The sequence below is a fragment of the Primulina tabacum genome, chromosome 3 (genome assembly GCF_025594145.1).
Source record: "Primulina tabacum isolate GXHZ01 chromosome 3, ASM2559414v2, whole genome shotgun sequence".
Lineage (NCBI taxonomy): Eukaryota > Viridiplantae > Streptophyta > Magnoliopsida > Lamiales > Gesneriaceae > Primulina > Primulina tabacum.
The window spans coordinates 45,267,290-45,285,578 of record NC_134552.1 but is presented as its reverse complement, the minus strand read 5'-3'; the positions used below and the strand labels follow the sequence as shown (position 1 = coordinate 45,285,578).

At 40.9% G+C, this 18,289-nt stretch overlaps 1 protein-coding gene across 2 annotated transcripts; it reads left to right on the top strand.

The window, feature by feature from the left end:
* The first annotated feature begins 214 nt into the window (after positions 1–214).
* Positions 215–5,011, top strand: LOC142541106 (enoyl-[acyl-carrier-protein] reductase, mitochondrial). 2 transcript variants are annotated; one of them, XM_075647672.1, is made up of 9 exons: positions 215–606; positions 983–1,114; positions 1,591–1,734; positions 1,810–1,912; positions 2,703–2,802; positions 3,009–3,085; positions 3,161–3,239; positions 4,289–4,475; positions 4,688–5,011. In XM_075647672.1, exons 1-8 carry the CDS (start codon positions 324–326, stop codon positions 4,451–4,453), a joined length of 1,083 nt encoding a protein of 360 aa, XP_075503787.1. In that variant the 5' UTR covers positions 215–323; the 3' UTR covers positions 4,454–4,475; positions 4,688–5,011. The 2 variants fall into 2 exon arrangements, with proteins under 2 accessions (XP_075503787.1, XP_075503786.1); XM_075647671.1 differs by having other exon boundaries at positions 217–606; positions 4,289–4,407.
* Positions 5,012–18,289: the final 13,278 nt, after the last annotated feature.

Here is an 18,289-nt window from a genome sequence, read left to right as displayed (position 1 = left end):
GAAAATAGTATATAGGCTGGAAACCAATAATCTCCATGTGTGCGAAAGCCACTAAGGAAAATTTTGGTAAAACAATGTCACGTATCAGATTCACTTTGATTCCAAGCCTCAGAAAATTAAAAATAAATAAAAATGATAAAAAAAATAAAAATAAAATATTCATAAATTTATTCAAATCCAAATCGACCAGTTTTGAAAATATTTGTCATACATCCTAATCTCTCCGAATCTTTGTATCCAAACATAGTAATGGGTCGTGACGTCGTCGTTTAAACCGACGAAATAAAGTTTAATCCGGTGTGTGAAACTCCGGTCCAGTGTTAATGGCGACTGTGAAGCTACTAAATCTCAAAGCGGCGATCCCCCGGCTCGGAGGGATTACGCCGCCATCAACCTGCTCTCTATTCTACCGTGCAAGCCCAGCCGTGCGAGCTTTCTCATCTGCTATGTCTCCGCCTTCAAAGGCCGTGGTATACGAGCAGCATGGTCCCCCCGATGCAGTTTGCCAAGTGGTGGAACTTCCCCCCGTTCCGATCAAGGACGATGATGTATGCGTTAGAATGCTTGCTGCTCCCATCAACCCTTCCGACATCAACAGAATCGAAGGTAGATTTTATTATCGAAGGAGTGGATTGGGAAAAAAAAAGCACAAATTTTTTGTTCCTCCTTGAAAATTCTAGAATATTGATGCATAGCAAGACCTGACATAGGTATCTTTTTCCATTTTTTATGCTTAATTGTACTGTCTAAATGCTACTCAGTCGAATTTGAGTTGAAACAAAATAAGTGAAGTTACTGCATAGTAAACAACTCTGTAGTTGTCTCGAAAATAAGTAAACTAACAAATCAATTTTATTTATATTACACCTGGTTTACACTTTTGATAAGCAAAATTCATCCTTTTTTTTTTCAACTTACTTTCATTTGCCTTCGTGATTAAATAAAAATTTGATGGCTAGTACTGAAAGTTAGTAGAATATAGGAGTTTATCCGGTGAGGCCACCAGTGCCAGCCATTGGTGGATACGAGGGAGTCGGAGAGGTATATTCTGTAGGCTCAGCAGTTAGGGGAATCAGCCCTGGCGATTGGGTCATCCCCTCCCCACCTTCTTCAGGTATGCAGATCCGTTTTGGCATTTTGCATATTAAATTTAAACGTGATTGGATTAATTTCTATTGGTTGAAAAATGAGGCTGGTTTAATTTTATTTTGTAGTAAAAATCGATTGTTGGGCACACCATTCATTTGTTTCTGGAGGATTACCCCCTCCCTTAGAAATCTGGACTCTGGAGTATAATTCATATGAACTTATGTACTTCAATTCAATAAACACACTACATCCGTATCATTAATGTAAAACTATTTAGGAGCCATGATATTGAAGATTAAAACTAGTGTAGCTATAAGCCTGCATTATTCAAGACCTTGCCGGATGCCAATTCACACATAATTGCTTCATGGGTGAGTCTGCCTGACCTGATATGTGCTTCCTATGTGTAGGAAATTCCACTAAGTAAGCACTTGGAATTTCCTGATTTTAAAATATTAATCCCAATGCATATCATTGCCTGTGACAGCCTCTTATACCTAGGTACATGGCAAACTTATGTCGTCAAACAGCAGAACATTTGGCACCAAATTAGTAAAAGTTCACCTCTGGAGTATGCTGCCACTATTACTGTAAATCCTCTGACTTCCCTGAGAATGCTTGAGGACTTTGTGGATCTGCATCCAGGTACTATTCACTCTGTCCAGATAATGTTTTTCAGTGTCTTTTCTGACATTTCTCTCATCTGTTTCATCAAAATAGGAGATGCTGTTGTCCAAAATGGTGCTTCTAGCATTGTGGGGCAGTGTGTCATTCAGCTTGCTCAAGTTAGGGGCATTAAAACAATCAACATCATCAGAGACAGGTGCAATTTCGATGGCTCCAAATTTAGTGAATGTCCACTTTCGTTTGATTGGCTCATATCTGATATTTGCATGCCATTGTAGCATATAGAATTTTATTAACTTTTGGATTGGGATTCCTCACAGCTTTCATAGTTATGCCGCTAATCCATGAAATAGTGGCTAATTCAATTTCCTTTTATGATGATAGAAGTATAAAGTGCATAAATATCCAAATTTGCCATATTGTAGAGTGTGGATGGCAATTCTTATAATATAATATATGACTCGGTCTACCAAAACATTACGTTCTTGAAATTATTATGTATTACTGCTTAACTTCACGCCTCTTCATGTATCATGATCTACATAGTCGTGTGCCTATCTATACTGCAATTTACTTGGATACCTTCAGTGCCACCTCTCCCAAACTACCTTAGGTGCCACCTCTCCGTAAATTTATTTATATAACCTTTGTAGGTTTCACAGCCCAACAAGGAAAAGTTGTTCTCGATCAGTAAGGCTGATTAAAAAATCTACCATAATGCTATTCATGTTCGTGTGTTGCATTATTTTTAACTTTTCAGGATGGTTTAATCCCATCTGTGATTGTTTGTCATACAGCATGTATTTAATAAAACCTTACCCAAGGAAGCCAGTAATGGGTTATAACGTGGATTCAAAATGGAAGTGGCAAGTTTATATTTTTTACAAACTAAGAACCCCAGCAGGTGTCAAAATGAAATTCTAGTAGTATAATTTTAGTATTTCACTTGTTGGTGATACAACTGTTCAAACCTGTGCAAAATATAGGGCAGGATCAGATGAAGTGAAGGAAAATCTCAAAAAACTTGGTGCGGATGAAGTGTTTACTGAGAGCCAACTGGAAGTGAAAAATGTCAAAAGTCTTCTGGTAATGTTTGGAAGCCAGTTTTGTCTCTGATATCTGAACACTGGAATAATTATTCAGTCCTGCTGCAAACTTTTCCTACAACATTTCCCTGTGCATTTGGGAGACAATTACTTCAGCCTTACTCATCATTATTCGAGATTTTAAATCTTTATTTGTTTTTGATGTTGGTCTTTTATTTCATTTTCTACTAACCCCTAACTTTGCAGGCTGATATACCTGAACCTGCCTTAGGATTTAACTGCATTGGTGGAAATGCTGCTTCTTCCATTCTTAAATTCCTGAAGTACGCCACTATCCTTGATGCTTCTAAAATTTCAATTTTTATTTTTCTTTTGAGAGATTGTTATTCTACTTCCAGGCAAGGTGGGACTATGGTTACCTATGGTGGAATGTCAAAGAAACCCGTTACTGTCTCCACCTCATCTTTCATATTCAAGGTACTGCTCGAGGGACTAGGAATGCCACTTTTTTTATGTTGAGTTTTACATTTTGAAGTTGCATTCTTAGTTGCCAAGATCTGCATGATTTAACTTCAAAAGGAAGAATTCACTAGTTTGAGAAGATACCAACAATTTTAGTAAGCTTATGAGCTGTTATTTTTGTTGTTTGATGCCGTTATCTAAAAAATTCCAGGATTTTGAACTGTATCAATGACGGTGGAAATCTTTAGTAGGGATGAATAGCTTAATGAATTAGTTGCTCCTGTCTATATTTGTTCTGTCAAGATGTTTTGATAAATGTCTCAGGCTAAGGATCACAAAGAGTTGTCAAGACAATCTGCTTCTTATTTAGGTAGAGTTTGCAAATGATTATAAAAAAGTGATTATTGATTTTCTTTTACAAATTTGCAAAACTTTGTAAAAGTAAAGTTCATAATAATTATTTTTAAGCATTTGCAAGCACTACCTTTCTATCTTACCATGTTCCTTGAGAAATTAAACAGAGGTGTGCCAAAATTGTTTAGAGGATGCAAGCCAGCTCAAAGGAATCTTGCTTCCTTGGTTGGGTTATCGTCCTACTATAAAAAGGATATTGGTCTTAGTCTTACTTTGCCTTTGGCAATGATCTTTTGGAAAATTACTTTATCGAGCCCATTATGGCTTAAGAGAGACCCCCATGTGTTCCCCTAAGTCCTTAATTTGGAGATGTGAGTGAGAGGCTGAATGTCATACTAAAACCTGAGAGGCTGAATGTCATACTAAAACCTATGTTTGCCACGTTATATTGGAATTATAGACTTGAGAAACATAAATATTTAGCAACTTTCTTTTGATACGTACACAACAAATAGAATATTAGTCTAAACTTGATGTGTTTTAGAGTTCTCAAAATAATTTTTTTGCTTGCTTCAAACCACTCTCAATTCTGTGTGTTGATTGTGCAAAGCTTGCAACTGTAGTCCAAATAACCTATAGCTCAGCAGAAACGCAACTTACATGAACTCTCTTAGTTCCTTTTGTGTTGATATTTTTCTTCATATTGACAGGACCTTACCTTGAGAGGATTCTGGTTGCAAAAATGGCTAAGTACTGAGAAATCAAAGGAGTGCAGGGAAATGGTAGATTACCTCTTAAGTCTAACCCGTGATGGGAAACTAAAATACGAGTACGCTTTCTATCTGTCCTCCACTCCCTCTCTTGCCAAAAAATAATGAACATAACTATCATACCACTGTACGTCCTCGAATTCAAATAATTTTTTCATATTACTTGACCATCTTTGCCTGTCATTTTGGAATTTTATCTGGCGAGTCCATTTATTCGTGCTCCACCGATACCATGAAAGCTACTGTTTATTCTTAATCTGGGAGACTGGATATTGCAATCAACTTTCTTATTACATGTTATTTTAGCTCATCACTGTTTACACGATGTATGAATTACAGGATGGAGCTCGTTCCTTTCGACCAATTTCCGTCTGCATTGGATAAAGCCCTGGGAAAGCTAGGGAGCCAACCCAAACAAGTGATTAAGTTCTGATTCTGATTATTTACAGCATCGCCTCTGTATCATTTCGTCTGTACTTCCGGAACCAAGTAGTCTGCATATTTGATGGGTGGGCATTTACAATCGGGTCGGGTGATTTTTTTTAAAAAAGTTGGGTTTGAGTAAACACCCGATCCCCAATTATATGTACGTCGGGTCGGTGGGATTTTTCCTATCCGATTTTATAACCGCATAAAATATAATTTTTAAAATTTATTTTGATATATTACTCTACAATAACTATAAATTAATTGAATAAACACCACTTTTCAATCTCAATATTATATTGTATTAAAAAAACTCAAATTAACTTATAAAAAATATGTTAATAAGTTATCTAAAATTTGAAATCATAATATTTTAATAAAATCTAAGAGTAGAAGTATAAAAAAGTCGAGTCGGTTTCTTGTGATTATATATATATATATATATTTGTGGCAAACAATATAAAAAAATTATAAATTATTTATATATTATTTCTTGAGTTTACCATCAATTTCATTTTTGACCCAAATTTAAATATGATAACACTTATTAATATCAAATTAATTTTTCACTAATCATTTTAACCAATGAAATTAATAGATAATTAGTATTTTATATTTTGAAGATATCTCTGAATTTTTTATTATAAATTATGAAATTATAATTTTTAAAAAGATAATGAGTTTATCCCGTTACCCACTATCGAATACTTGGGTTGTAATCGGGTATTTTTCCTACCCAATTATAACTATCTGAACCGATAAAATCGACCTGCGCCCATCCTACGATTTATTGTGGCGGCTGACAGTAAATATGAAAATTTTTGTGTTGTCGTTTCCATCCGAATTCGAAAGAAAATAGTTTTGGTACAATCCGATGTCTGGGAAGTTCAAATGGAGTAGAAGAATAATCATTTGGTGAAACGTTCACTACTCGTTTTTCTTTAAAATATATTAGAATTTTTTTTCTCTTATCCATCTATTCGGCCGAACTCAAACACACACACACACACACACACATATATATATATTTTAAATAATTTTGCACCATTTAAAAATAAACCAACCAACTATTATTTGAAAATCCAAAAGAAAGTAATTCAAAGCATAAAATCGTAAACGTTAACCAACATAAACTAACATTATTTCAAAAATAAACTTAACTCTAACATCCACTCAAAAACTCTCAAAATCGTTATAAGTCATAAAATCTTACAAGTACGTAAATCATTAGCATAAGTCATAAACATAAAGCCATAAACATAAAAATCATAATCATAAGTTAATTGTGAAAAACTAGCGCTGATCCTCGGGTTTTGTGCACGTTCAGTCCAGCAAGATCAACCATCAAGTCCCTCATTAACATCAATATCATGCTCACCTGCATCGGTCACACCTAGTGAGTCTATTGACTCAGCAAACCTTAACAATGATAACAAGTAATACATATACAACCACATGTAATAGTGAAAATACTTTTACTTAAAATAGCTTTTCATGAACATGCATAAACTTAAATATTTTTCCTTTTTATCATATACATTTTCCTTTTCATCATATACGTATACGTTTTTCTTTTATTAAATTCGGATCGTTAATTGTGACTTTCGTATCAGCTGAAGAACAATGGATCAATCTACATATAACCACGATACCGGGCGGCGGGGACATCAGCGACACTCTCACCCATCAACTGAGCCTTGACCTATCCTATCATCATATCAAGTCGATGGAAATACGATCGTCAGACTCCCTCTGAGGCCTTCTCCCGTAAACAGGCTCCTTCTGAGATCTTTTCCCTCACGATATCTCCAATCACATCATTGTACCATCGTATTAATTACAATCAATTCACCTCCTTCAATTTTTTATATCCATCACTTGTAAAAATTCATGCATATATAAATCATTTTTCTTTTAAATCAAGAATGCAACACGTCTGTTAGCTTTAATGTTTCATCATAAAATTTCATAAACATATAAAATAAACGTTTTAACATGTAATATAGCCTTCAGGGTATTGAAAGGACGTCTAACCATTTTAGGTGTAAAATGACCGTGTTATCCCTATATAAATCTTCCTTAATTATCCATAAACCTCGAAACGACGTCTCAATTTATTCCAAACATAACCTATTACCTTAAAGCACTCCCTTAAATATTTCTTAGACTTAAAATTTAGCTTTTCGATAATTTTCTCGATTCGTTTTTAAACTTAGACGTACATCTCAATTTTGAAAGTATTGATTCGAAACTTTATCAAACTTGAACCAAAGCTTAATAACACCTAGCTAAACCATATTCAACCCAATTAAAGCCAATTAAGACCTCCCAACCAGCCTAACTCAGCTATTGAATTTTCTGCACTCTTTTTCCGAAACCCAAGCTCGAACCAATCATATGCCATTTCGTTCCTAGGACTCTACCGACCCATCCAGCCAGTAGCTCACATATTCGGGACCCTAACCAAATCCCTTAGAGCCTACAGGACCAGCCCTATAGCCCTTACACGCTAGAGTCCTCAAACCCGTGCAACCTTGGACTCACACGATCAACCTTCACCCTACAGCCCTTCCTCCTTGCACCAGCCTTTCCTCAAGCCATCTAGGACCATGACTAGACCCTATTAGGACCCCTGGACATGACCGTGGAGCAGCCAGCAGCCCCACCATTCATGGACCCCAAAATCGAAACCCTAGCTTTTACTCAAACCCGATCACATGCAGACCTCTCCTAGCTTGCGTCCAGCCCTTGCACAACCCATCTAGACCATGTCTAGACTCCCTTGGGACCGTTAAACACATACTAAATAGCAGCAACAGTTGTGCCCACCTAGAACCCAAGTTCGAAACCCTAGGTGTAAATGCCCGAAAATCCTTGCTTTGAAAATTTGCGGAAAATTAAAAATTTTTCTTTTAAAATAAATGGAGTGCCTCATCCATAAAATCAACTGATGAATCAAGTTCAATGTTTAAAAAAAATATATAGCAGCAGAAGAAAATAAAGTTTGCCAAAAATAACAATTCAAAGAATGTCCAACAACTGGTAAAAATGTTTGAGCATAAAATGACATGTGCTGAAACTGAGGTCCTCGGGTGCCAATACTGTCGACCCAAGCTGGCTCACTGGTCCCCGCCCTCGGCCCTGGCCTCATTACTACCTACAACAATCAAGTCTAGTGAGCCTAAAGACTCAGCATGCAAATATCGTAGGTAACGAGAAAATGTAATTTGCATGGATAAAATATCATGTCATGAGGCATACTTAAAATAACTTGTACTAAGCAATTATAATACGTGCATAACTGAACTGAAAATCATAGTGAAAATGTTTGCTCCTTGGAGCCCTGTACTAAAATAACTGATAAAAATTTTCTGTTGAGATTATGGTTTACGCCTGTGACCCCTGCACTGAACTGAACTGATCGGTAACTGGCTACCGGGAAGTATCAAACTGAACTGAGCTGACCGGTCATTGGCGACCGGGTGGTACCAAACTGAACTGATCGGTCACTGGCGACCGTATAAAATAATGCTCCCATAATAGTGAATTGACCACAAGCAATATCGCATAAATCTCAAAAATAAGTATTTTCTATTTTCATGCATGTAATATAATTAAATGGCATAATGAAAATATCCTGTATATTTTACCAACTGGATTGGATCGCTCCCAGGCTCGCTGCAACCTAAATATGCCATGAAAAATATGCAATAGCTTATACTTGACCAAACTATGCAATTAAGTTTGAAAATGCGACAATTACGTCTAACGACTTCGTATTTAATCATGACTCCGAACCAACCCGAACCGACACTGAACCGACGTATAGTCATGATTAAAATACGCTTAAAATTATGAACTAATGCTCCTAAAATAATGAGGGTTGAAATCTAGATGAAATGGAGGCCAAAACAAGAAACGCTCTTTCGAGAGTCAATTTGGCACATCGCACCGTAAATTCTCGTACGACCTCAAAAATGATCCGAATCACGAACGGTCAAAAACATGACCTTCCTAACTCAATGGGGCACTGTCCAGTCCAAGGCCATAGGCTAAAAGGCGACCGAGAACTCGAACGAGCCTCCGAACCGACACAGCAACTTGCTGTAAATTTCCAGCAGCTGTACCATCGCGTATCTTGTGTTGTTTTCGAGACTACCGGCCATTGGGGCGTGAACCACCGACCATAGACTCTTACCAACATCCCAAGGAATTATTTGAACCATGGCTAAGGGCCCTAGGCCAGCCACAATTCGAATTATTCCAGCAACATCAGAAAAGTTACACCCAAGAGCACCTTTGCGCGCATGAGGGGTGCTTTGCTTTGCTTGCTGTCTCGACTCGTTCCAGTGGCCATTGATTGACCATGGCACGATCGAGACATCTAGGGGCATGGTATGAACCATGGCTAAGGGCCATAGGCCAATCAAGATCCATACCAACCCAACCAAAGCCGAACTCATACATGCTGTCAAAACCGAAGGGGGCCGAGAGGGGAGGGGGCTGTTCTTGCATTTGATTTAAAAACAGATGAACCATGGACCGAGCCACCAAAAGGGTGACTTAGTCACGTCTGAGACATGCTAGGGGAGTGATCTAACCATGGCTATAGGTCCTTAGGGCAGCCAAGATCAGATCCTTTCCCTTGACCTCAAAACAGAATTTTTGAAGCTCAATATGACACTCATGGGGGATGTGCTGTCATTGACGAATTCTAATGTGTATGGGGCTGGAACCAATGTTCTATCATGACCGTAACATGTCCTAGTACATGTTCATATGCAGCTTCGAGCCCCTGGAACGAGCCATCCCTGAAATCGAAACAAAACATACCAATCGTGAAGCATGGTAGAACCAAAAATCTGCATGTTATATTTTTCTGAAAATTCTTGGTGTGTTTCGGTTTTTGCATGGAAATGATGATCATGTAATGTAAAAATAATGATAATAGGACTTGATTGAGGTTTGAAAGAATCTAGACATGCCTTGGTTTTCGTTTGAATGAAAAACGAAAGAATACGACGACTCGGCGCGGAGGAGGTGGAGCGATTTTCTTTCCTACCTTGCTTCTTGCTCGATTTTTCTCTCTTGTTTCTAGCTATGAGGGTCACGATTTTCTACTCTGAAATGGCTCTGATTTTCGAGACTAAGGGAGGGTGAATGGTGGTTAAGAGGGTGAGGAGAATGGGTGAAAAATACAGGGAAGAAAATCAAGACCAAGTCTACCTCTCATTCAAATTTTGAATTGGTTTGATCAAGTCTTTTTGGGGGGAGCATGGCCGATATTATCCATGATAATTAGACTAGGATATTGCTTATTAATAAACTAATTAAGTTTGATCAATAATTAAAAGGTTATCATGCTAAAAAAATGACAAAGAATTGGTCAAAGGTGAGTTGGCATATCCTTGCTCAATCTACTAAGGGTGGCCGAAAATTCATCTAATAAATGGAAGGAAAATGTTTTCTAGCTAGTAAATTTATAACCCTTAAAGCCTCACTAATCCTTTAATTAATTTAGTGAATTAATCCCTTAATTAAGTAACTTAAATGAGCTTATTTCTTAATCACCTCAAGTAACTTAAATTAAATCCTCAAACCTCCTTATTAACTTAAATTAACTTATTTGCTAGCTAAAATAAAGTCTGGAAATATTTATCGAATCTTAAATTCTATCTCAAAGCTCCAACTTCAGTCCGACCTCACTGAAATAACTGAAAAATCAAACTACTGGATGAAATAATAAAATATTAACTTCAAAGAAAAGCATTAAAATAATCATGCAATGAAGTCAATTTAATTTAAAATACTAGAATTATGCATGGCTTATACGTAGACTGATTTACGGGTTCTACAATCCTTCCCCCCTTAAAAGAAATTTCGTCCTCGAAATTAGAACTCACCGAATAATTTTGGGTACCGACTCCTCATTTCTGGCTCAGACTCCCATGTAGCTTCCTCCTCAGAATGGTTGAGCCATTTGACTTTGACTCGCTTAACCAACTTGTTCCGAAGTTTCTTCTCCTGACTGTCTAGGATCTGCACTGGTCTCTCCTCATAAGACAGGTTCGGAGTAAGCTGCAATGGCTCAAAGTTCAGCACATGCGAAGGATTTGCCATATACTTCCTCAGCATGGAGACGTGGAACACATTGTGTACTCCGGCCAGATTCGGCGGAAGAGCCACACGATAAGCTAGCGTCCCAACTCTGTCGAGGATCTCAAATGGTCCAATGAATCTCGGACTGAGCTTCCCTTTCTTGCCAAATCTCATGACACCCTTCATAGGTGCCACTTTCACAAATACATGATCGCCCACTGCAAACTCTAAATCTCTCCTCCGCTGATCGGCATAACTCTTTTGTCGGCTCTGAGCAGTCCTCATCCTATCACGGATCTTGACTACTACATCTGCTGCCTGCTGAACAATCTCTGGACCCAACTCTGCTCTCTCTCCTACTTCATCCCAATGGACAGGAGATCTGCACTTGTGGCCATACAGTGCTTCATACGGAGCCATACCAATAGAAGACTGGAAGCTGTTGTTATAGGTGAACTCAACCAATGGCAAGTTCGACTCCCAACTCCCTGAGAAATCAATGACGCAAGCGCGAAGAAGATCCTCCAAAATTTGAATAACTCGCTCCGACTGCCCATCTGTCTGCGGATGGAAATCTGTGCTAAACAGCAACTTCGTACCCATAGTCGAATGCAAACTCTTCCAAAACAAGGAAGTAAATCTGGGATCTCTGTCAGATACGATAGAAAATGGAATACCATGGAGTCGGACTATCTCTCGGATATACAGCTCTGTATACTGAACCATGGTGAAAGTCGTCTTAATAGGCAAGAAGTGCGCTGATTTGGTAAGACGATCTACAATCACCCAGATAGCATTTGATCCTCTAGCTGACCTCGGCAATCCGGTCACAAAGTCCATGGTAACATTCTCCCACTTCCACTCGGGAATAGGGAGAGGCTTGAGCAAACCTGCTGGTCTCTGATGCTCGGCCTTCACTAACTGGCAGGTCAGACACTCGGACACAAATCGTCTGATGTCCTTCTTCATACCAGGCCACCAATACAATAGCTGCAGATCTTTGTACATCTTCGTACTCCCAGGGTGAATGGAGTACGGGGACATATGGGCCTCTGACAAGATGTCTGCTCGGATAGAATCACTGCTAGGAACCCATATCCTGTCTTGGTATCTCACAATACCATCACTGACTGAATACAAGACACTGCCCTTGGCTTCATCTCTCTTCTTCCACTGTGCCAATTGCTCATCTGCTGACTGACCACTGCGAATACGGTCCATAAGGGAAGACTGAATGGTCAAGGTAGATAGACGAGGAACTCTACCTCGAGGATAAGTCTCGAGATCAAACCTCTGTATCTCAAACTGAAGAGGTTTCTGAATCGTCAAATGAGCCATCACTGCGACTTTTCTGCTCAATGTATCCGCAACTACATTAGCTTTACCCGGGTGGTAGCTAATGTCACAATCGTAGTCTTTCACAAGCTCTAACCAACGCCTCTGACGCATGTTCATCTTCTTCTGCGTAAAGAAATACTTGAGGCTCTTGTGGTCGGTAAAGATCTGGCATTTCTCTCCATACAGATAGTGCCTCCAAATCTTCAAGGCAAAAAGTACGGCCGCCAATTCTAGATCATGGGTAGGGTAGTTCTTCTCATGAGTCTTCAACTGTCTAGAAGCATAAGCTATCACCTTCCCATGCTGCATCAATACTGCGCCAAGACCGAGCTTCGAAGCATCGGTATACAGAACAAACTCACCGGACCCTGACGGCACGGCCAAAACCGGTGCTGAGATAAGAGCTTGCTTCAAAGTATCGAAGCTCTTCTGACACTCCTCGCTCCAAACAAATTTCACATTCTTCTTGGTCAGTGCTGTGAGTGGAACTGCAATCGAAGAGAATCCCTTAATGAACTTCCGATAATATCCTGCTAAGCCAAGAAAACTATGGATCTCTGATGCATTTTGCGGCACAACCCAATCTCTGACTGCTGCAACCTTCGCTGGGTCTACCTCAATACCACTGCTGGATACAATGTGGCCTAAGAACGCCACCTTCTCTAACCAGAATTCGCACTTACTGAACTTTGCGAATAATTTGTGCTTTTGCAATGTCTGCAACACTGTGGCCAGATGCCTGCTGTGATCCTCCTGATTCTTGGAGTACACGAGAATGTCGTCTATGAATACTATCACAAACTGGTCAAGATACGGCTGAAATACGCGATTCATGAGATCCATGAAGATCGCTGGCGCATTCGTCAGTCCGAACGGCATCACAAGGAACTCGTAGTGGCCATAACGAGTCCTAAAAGCAGTCTTGGAAACATCAGCATCTCTCACCCTCAACTGGTGATAACCAGAGCGCAGATCAATCTTGGAGAAAATCGAAGCTCCCTGCAACTGGTCAAACAGATCCTCAATCCTCGGAAGTGGGTATTTATTCTTCACTGTAACCCTGTTCAACTCCCGATAGTCAATACAAAGTCTCATAGAGCCATCCTTCTTCTTAACAAACAAGACTGGCGCGCCCCAAGGTGAGAAGCTAGGGCGAATAACTCCTTGTCTAGAAGTTCCTGTATCTGCTTCTTAAGCTCTGCCATCTCTGTCGGTGCTAGTCGGTACGGCGCTTTGGATATCGGAGCCGTACCTGGCATAAGCTCAATGGAAAACTCCACCTCTCTCTCGGGTGGCATACCAGAGACATCTTCGGGAAAAACGTCTAAGAAATCTCTGACAATCGGAACATCTGAGGCTGACTGGCTGGGTTCCTCGGGGACAGATAAAAAGGTCGCTAGAAATGCCCGACGCCCTCTATGCATGAGCTTCCTGGCCTGAACATAAGGAATAATGCGCGGTAAAGGAAAGTACCTGTCCGGCTCAAATAAGAACTGCTCCATTCCAGGCGGTCAGACAAGAATGGATCTCCGCTGGAAGTCTATCAACACTCTGTTCCTCAATAGCCAGTCCATTCCTAGGATAATGTCAAATTCCGGCATCGGTAGCACAATCAGATCCGCATAAACAAGATTACCGTGCAGCTCAAGGTCTATATCTCGTATAACATTGGTAGCTGCCATCTCCTCGCCTGACGGCAACACTACTGAAAAGGCTGTATCTAGCCCAATGGTCTGGATCTTGAGAAAGTTTGCAAAGACCTCCGAAATAAACGAGTGAGTGGCCCCTGAATCTATCAAGGCCTTGGTAGCGGAACCATATATAAAAATTCTCTCTGAAAGAGCGGAACTCTAAGTTGAATCCAGTAGCTACAAGAACTAAACTTATAGACATGCAATGGTCAAAATTCTTCTAACTTAAATCCCCAAAATAATACTGAGTAGGGCATGCAATCCTATCACAGTTCTAAGTTCAATCTTAATCCCTATTCCCAAAACACGGAAATTCAAATAATAACTTAAAGTTTAAAGGTACCTGTCAACAACATAGTCTCCGGGTTGGTTTCCGCGGCATGAAGAGCAAAAACTCTGCCTTGGGTAGGCAGATTCCTCTGAGGGCACTGCAGCTACATGTGGTCTGGACTACCACACTTAAAACACTTTCCTGAGCCAGACATACATGCTCCAGGATGGCGGCGTGAGCACCTGGGACAGACTGGGTGCTCATAAGTCCTCGGGGCTGGGCGTCCCCGCTGCTGCTGCTGGCCTATGTTTCTAGGCGGTCCGTGAAAAGGCCTCTTGTTCTGCTGCTGATGATGATGATGAGGAGGGCGGTGTGGTACCTGGGCTGGGCGCTTGCCCTGGCGATCCCTCTCGATATCCCGCAGATCCTGCTCTGCGGCTAGGGCCTTGGAGACAGCAATCTCATAAGTAGCAGGGTCAGACACCCTTACATCCCGGCGCAAGATCGGCCGTAGACCCACCAGGAAATGCATCAACTTGGCTTTGGCATCATTCGCTATCAGGGGCACAAAATGACAGCCCCTCTCGAACTTACGGATGAACTCCGTAACCGTCATATCTCCCTGTCTCAGGCTCATGAACTCAGTGGTCAACCTGGTGCGCACTTCCTCAGCAAAATATTTGGAGTAGAAAACCTCCGTGAAGCGTGTCCATGAAAGTGTAGCCAAGGTCAGGGCTACTGACGCTCCTTCCCACCATAAGCGGGCGTCTCCAGTGAACAGATAGGTGGCACATCGGACTCGATCTGCGTCTCCCAGCTCCATGAACTCGAAGATAACCTCGAGGGATTTGATCCATCCCTCGGCAATCATGGGGTCAGACGTCCCAGAAAACTCCTTTGGACGCATCTTCATGAATCGCTCGTAAACAGCCTCTGGCCCTGTCGGCCTAGTCACCACCGCATTATTCCCCGCAAATTGTGCGAAGAACTGTGTCATCCCAGCTAGCATCTGGGCACTCATGTCAGGTGGGGGCGGTGGTGGAGGTGGAGGAGGAGGAGGATGTGTCTGCCTCTCTTGTCTCTGATCGTCATCGTCCTCGCGACGGTGCTGGCCACTACCTCTCGGGCGTCCTACTTGACGTCTAGGGGGGGCATATTGTTCCAACATAACCCATACATAACTAACATGCATAATTCCATAATTTATTTTAAATGAACACTGAAATGCTGAAAATCTGGTCGAAATTATTTCATGGAAGCATGCTGTCAAAATAATTCATGCTATAAATAAAATGTTGTACTGTAAAACTTACAGACCGAAGGCGTGGCTTCGTGAGCTTCTCGTGGTCAGTAGTAGTGTGTAACCCTATACAGAACCTCCGCTCTGATACCACTTGTAACGCCCAGATTCGACGACTGTCCTCACTGTATCAAGACGAGTCTTTCCAGCGTGCTTATGTCCTCACTCACACGCACCCTGGGAAACTTCCCAGGAGGTCACCCATCCCAAAATTTACTCAAGTCAAGCACGCTTAACTTTGGAGTTCTTATGTGATGAGCTACCGAAAAGAAGATGCACCTTCGTGATATGAGTAGTACAAATCAGAATCTTTTAAGCCCTCTTCAACTGTACAGTCCATTACATTGAACAGTCTCGGAATCCCTCTCATTCCCGTGTGGGTTCGGTTCATTCATGTTCCCTTCACCTAGAAGCCTGTCAGGAGCCGCTCATTGTCCGTGCAACTGATGGCACCGGCGATCACCCCCCGCCCTCTTCGGCCCCGGGCCTCACATGCCCACCAGCTTCCGCTTGGTTCGTCCCCAAACCACACCGTACTAAGAGAGGTCGGCTCTGATACCAACTGTAAAGGCCCGAAAATCCTTGCTTTGAAAATTTGCGGAAAATTAAAAATTTTTCTTTTAAAATAAATGGAGTGCCTCATCCATAAAATCAACTGATGAATCAAGTTCAATGTTTAAAAAAAATATATAGCAGCGGAAGAAAATAAAGTTTGTCAAAAATAACAATTCAAAGAATGTCCAACAACTGGTAAAAATGTTTGAGCATAAAATGACATGTGCTGAAACTGAGGTCCTCGGATGCCACTACTGTCGACCCAAGCAGGCTCACTGGTCCCCGCCCTCGGCCCTGGCCTCATCAGTACCTACAACAATCAAGTCTAGTGAGCCTAAAGACTCAGCATGCAAATATCGTAGGTAACGAGAAAATGTAATTTGCATGGATAAAATATCATGTCATGAGGCATACTTAAAATAACTTGTACTGAGCAATTATAATACGTGCATAACTGAACTGAAAATCATAATGAAAATGATTGCTCCTTGGAGCCCTGTACTGAAATAACTGATAAAAATTTTCTGTTGAGATTATGGTCTACGCCTGTGGCCCCTGCACTGAACCGAACTGATCGGTAACTGGCTACCGGGAAGTATCAAACTGAACTGAGCTGACCGGTCACTGGCGACCGGGTGGTACCAAACTGAACTGATCGGTCACTGGCGACCGTATAAATAATGCTCCCATAATAGTGAATTGACCACAAGCAATATCGCATAAATCTCAAAAATAAGTATTTTCTATTTTCATGCACGTAATATAATTAAATGGCATAATGAAAATATCCTGTATATTTTACCAACTGGATTGGATCGCTCCCAGGCTCGTTGCAACCTAAATATGTCATGAAAAATATGCAATAGCTTATACTTGACCAAACTATGCAATTAAGTTTGAAAATGCGACAATTACGTCTAACGACTTCGTATTTAATCATGACTCCGAACCAACCCGAACCGACACTGAACCGACGTATAGTTATGATTAAAATACGATTAAAATTATGAACTAATGCTCCTAAAATGATGAGAGTCGAAATCTAGATGAAATGAAGGCCAAAACAAGAAACGCTCTTTCGAGAGTCAATTTGGCACATCGCACCGTAAATTCTCGTACGACCTCAAAAATGATCCGAATCACAAACGGTCAAAAACATGACCTTCCTAACTCAATGGGGCACTGTGCAGTCCAAGGCCATACGCTAAAAGCCGACCGAGAACTCGAACGAGCCTCCAAACCGACACAGCAACTTGCTGTAAATTTCCAGCAGCTGTACCATCACGTATCTTGTGTTGTTTTCGAGACTACCGGCCATTGGGGCGTGAACCACCGACCAGAGACTCTTACCAACATCCCAAGGAATTATTTGAACCATGGCTAAGGGCCATAGGCCAGCCACAATTCGAATTATTCCAGCAACATCAGAAAAGTTACACCCGAGAGCACCTTTGCGCGAATGAGGGGTGCTTTGCTTTGCTTGCTGTCTCGACTCGTTCCAGTGGCCATTGATTGACCATGGCACGATCTAGACATCTAGGGGCATGGTATCAACCGTGGCTAAGGGCCATAGGCCAACCAAGATCCATACCAACCCAACCAAAGCCGAACTCATACATGCTGTCAAAACCGAAGGGGGCCGAGAGGGGAGGGGGCTGTTCTTGCATTTGATTTAAAAAACGATGAACCATGGACCGAGCCACCAAAAGGGCGACTTAGTCACGTCTTAGACATGCTAGGGGAGTGATCTAACCATGGCTATAGGCCCTTAGGGCAGCCAAGATCAGATCCTTTCCCTTGACCTCAAAACAGAATTTTTGAAGCTCAATATGACACTCATGGGGGATGTGCTGTCATTGACGAATTCTAGTGTGTATGGGGCTGGAACCAACGTTCTATCATGACCCTAACATGTCCTAGTACATGTTCATATGCAGCTTTGAGCCCCTGGAACGAGCCATCCCTGAAATCGAAACAAAACATACCAATCGTGAAGCATGGTAGAACCAAAAATCTGCATGTTATATTTTTCTGAAAATTCTTGGTGTGTTTCGGTTTTTGCATGGAAATGATGATCATGTAATGTAAAAATAATGATAATAGGACTTGATTGAGGTTTGAAAGAATCTAGACATGCCTTGGTTTTCGTTTGAATGAAAAACGAAAGAATACGACGACTCGGCGTGGAGGAGGTGGAGCGATTTTCTTTCCTACCTTGCTTCTTGCTCGATTTTTCTCTCTTGTTTCTAGCTATGAGGGTC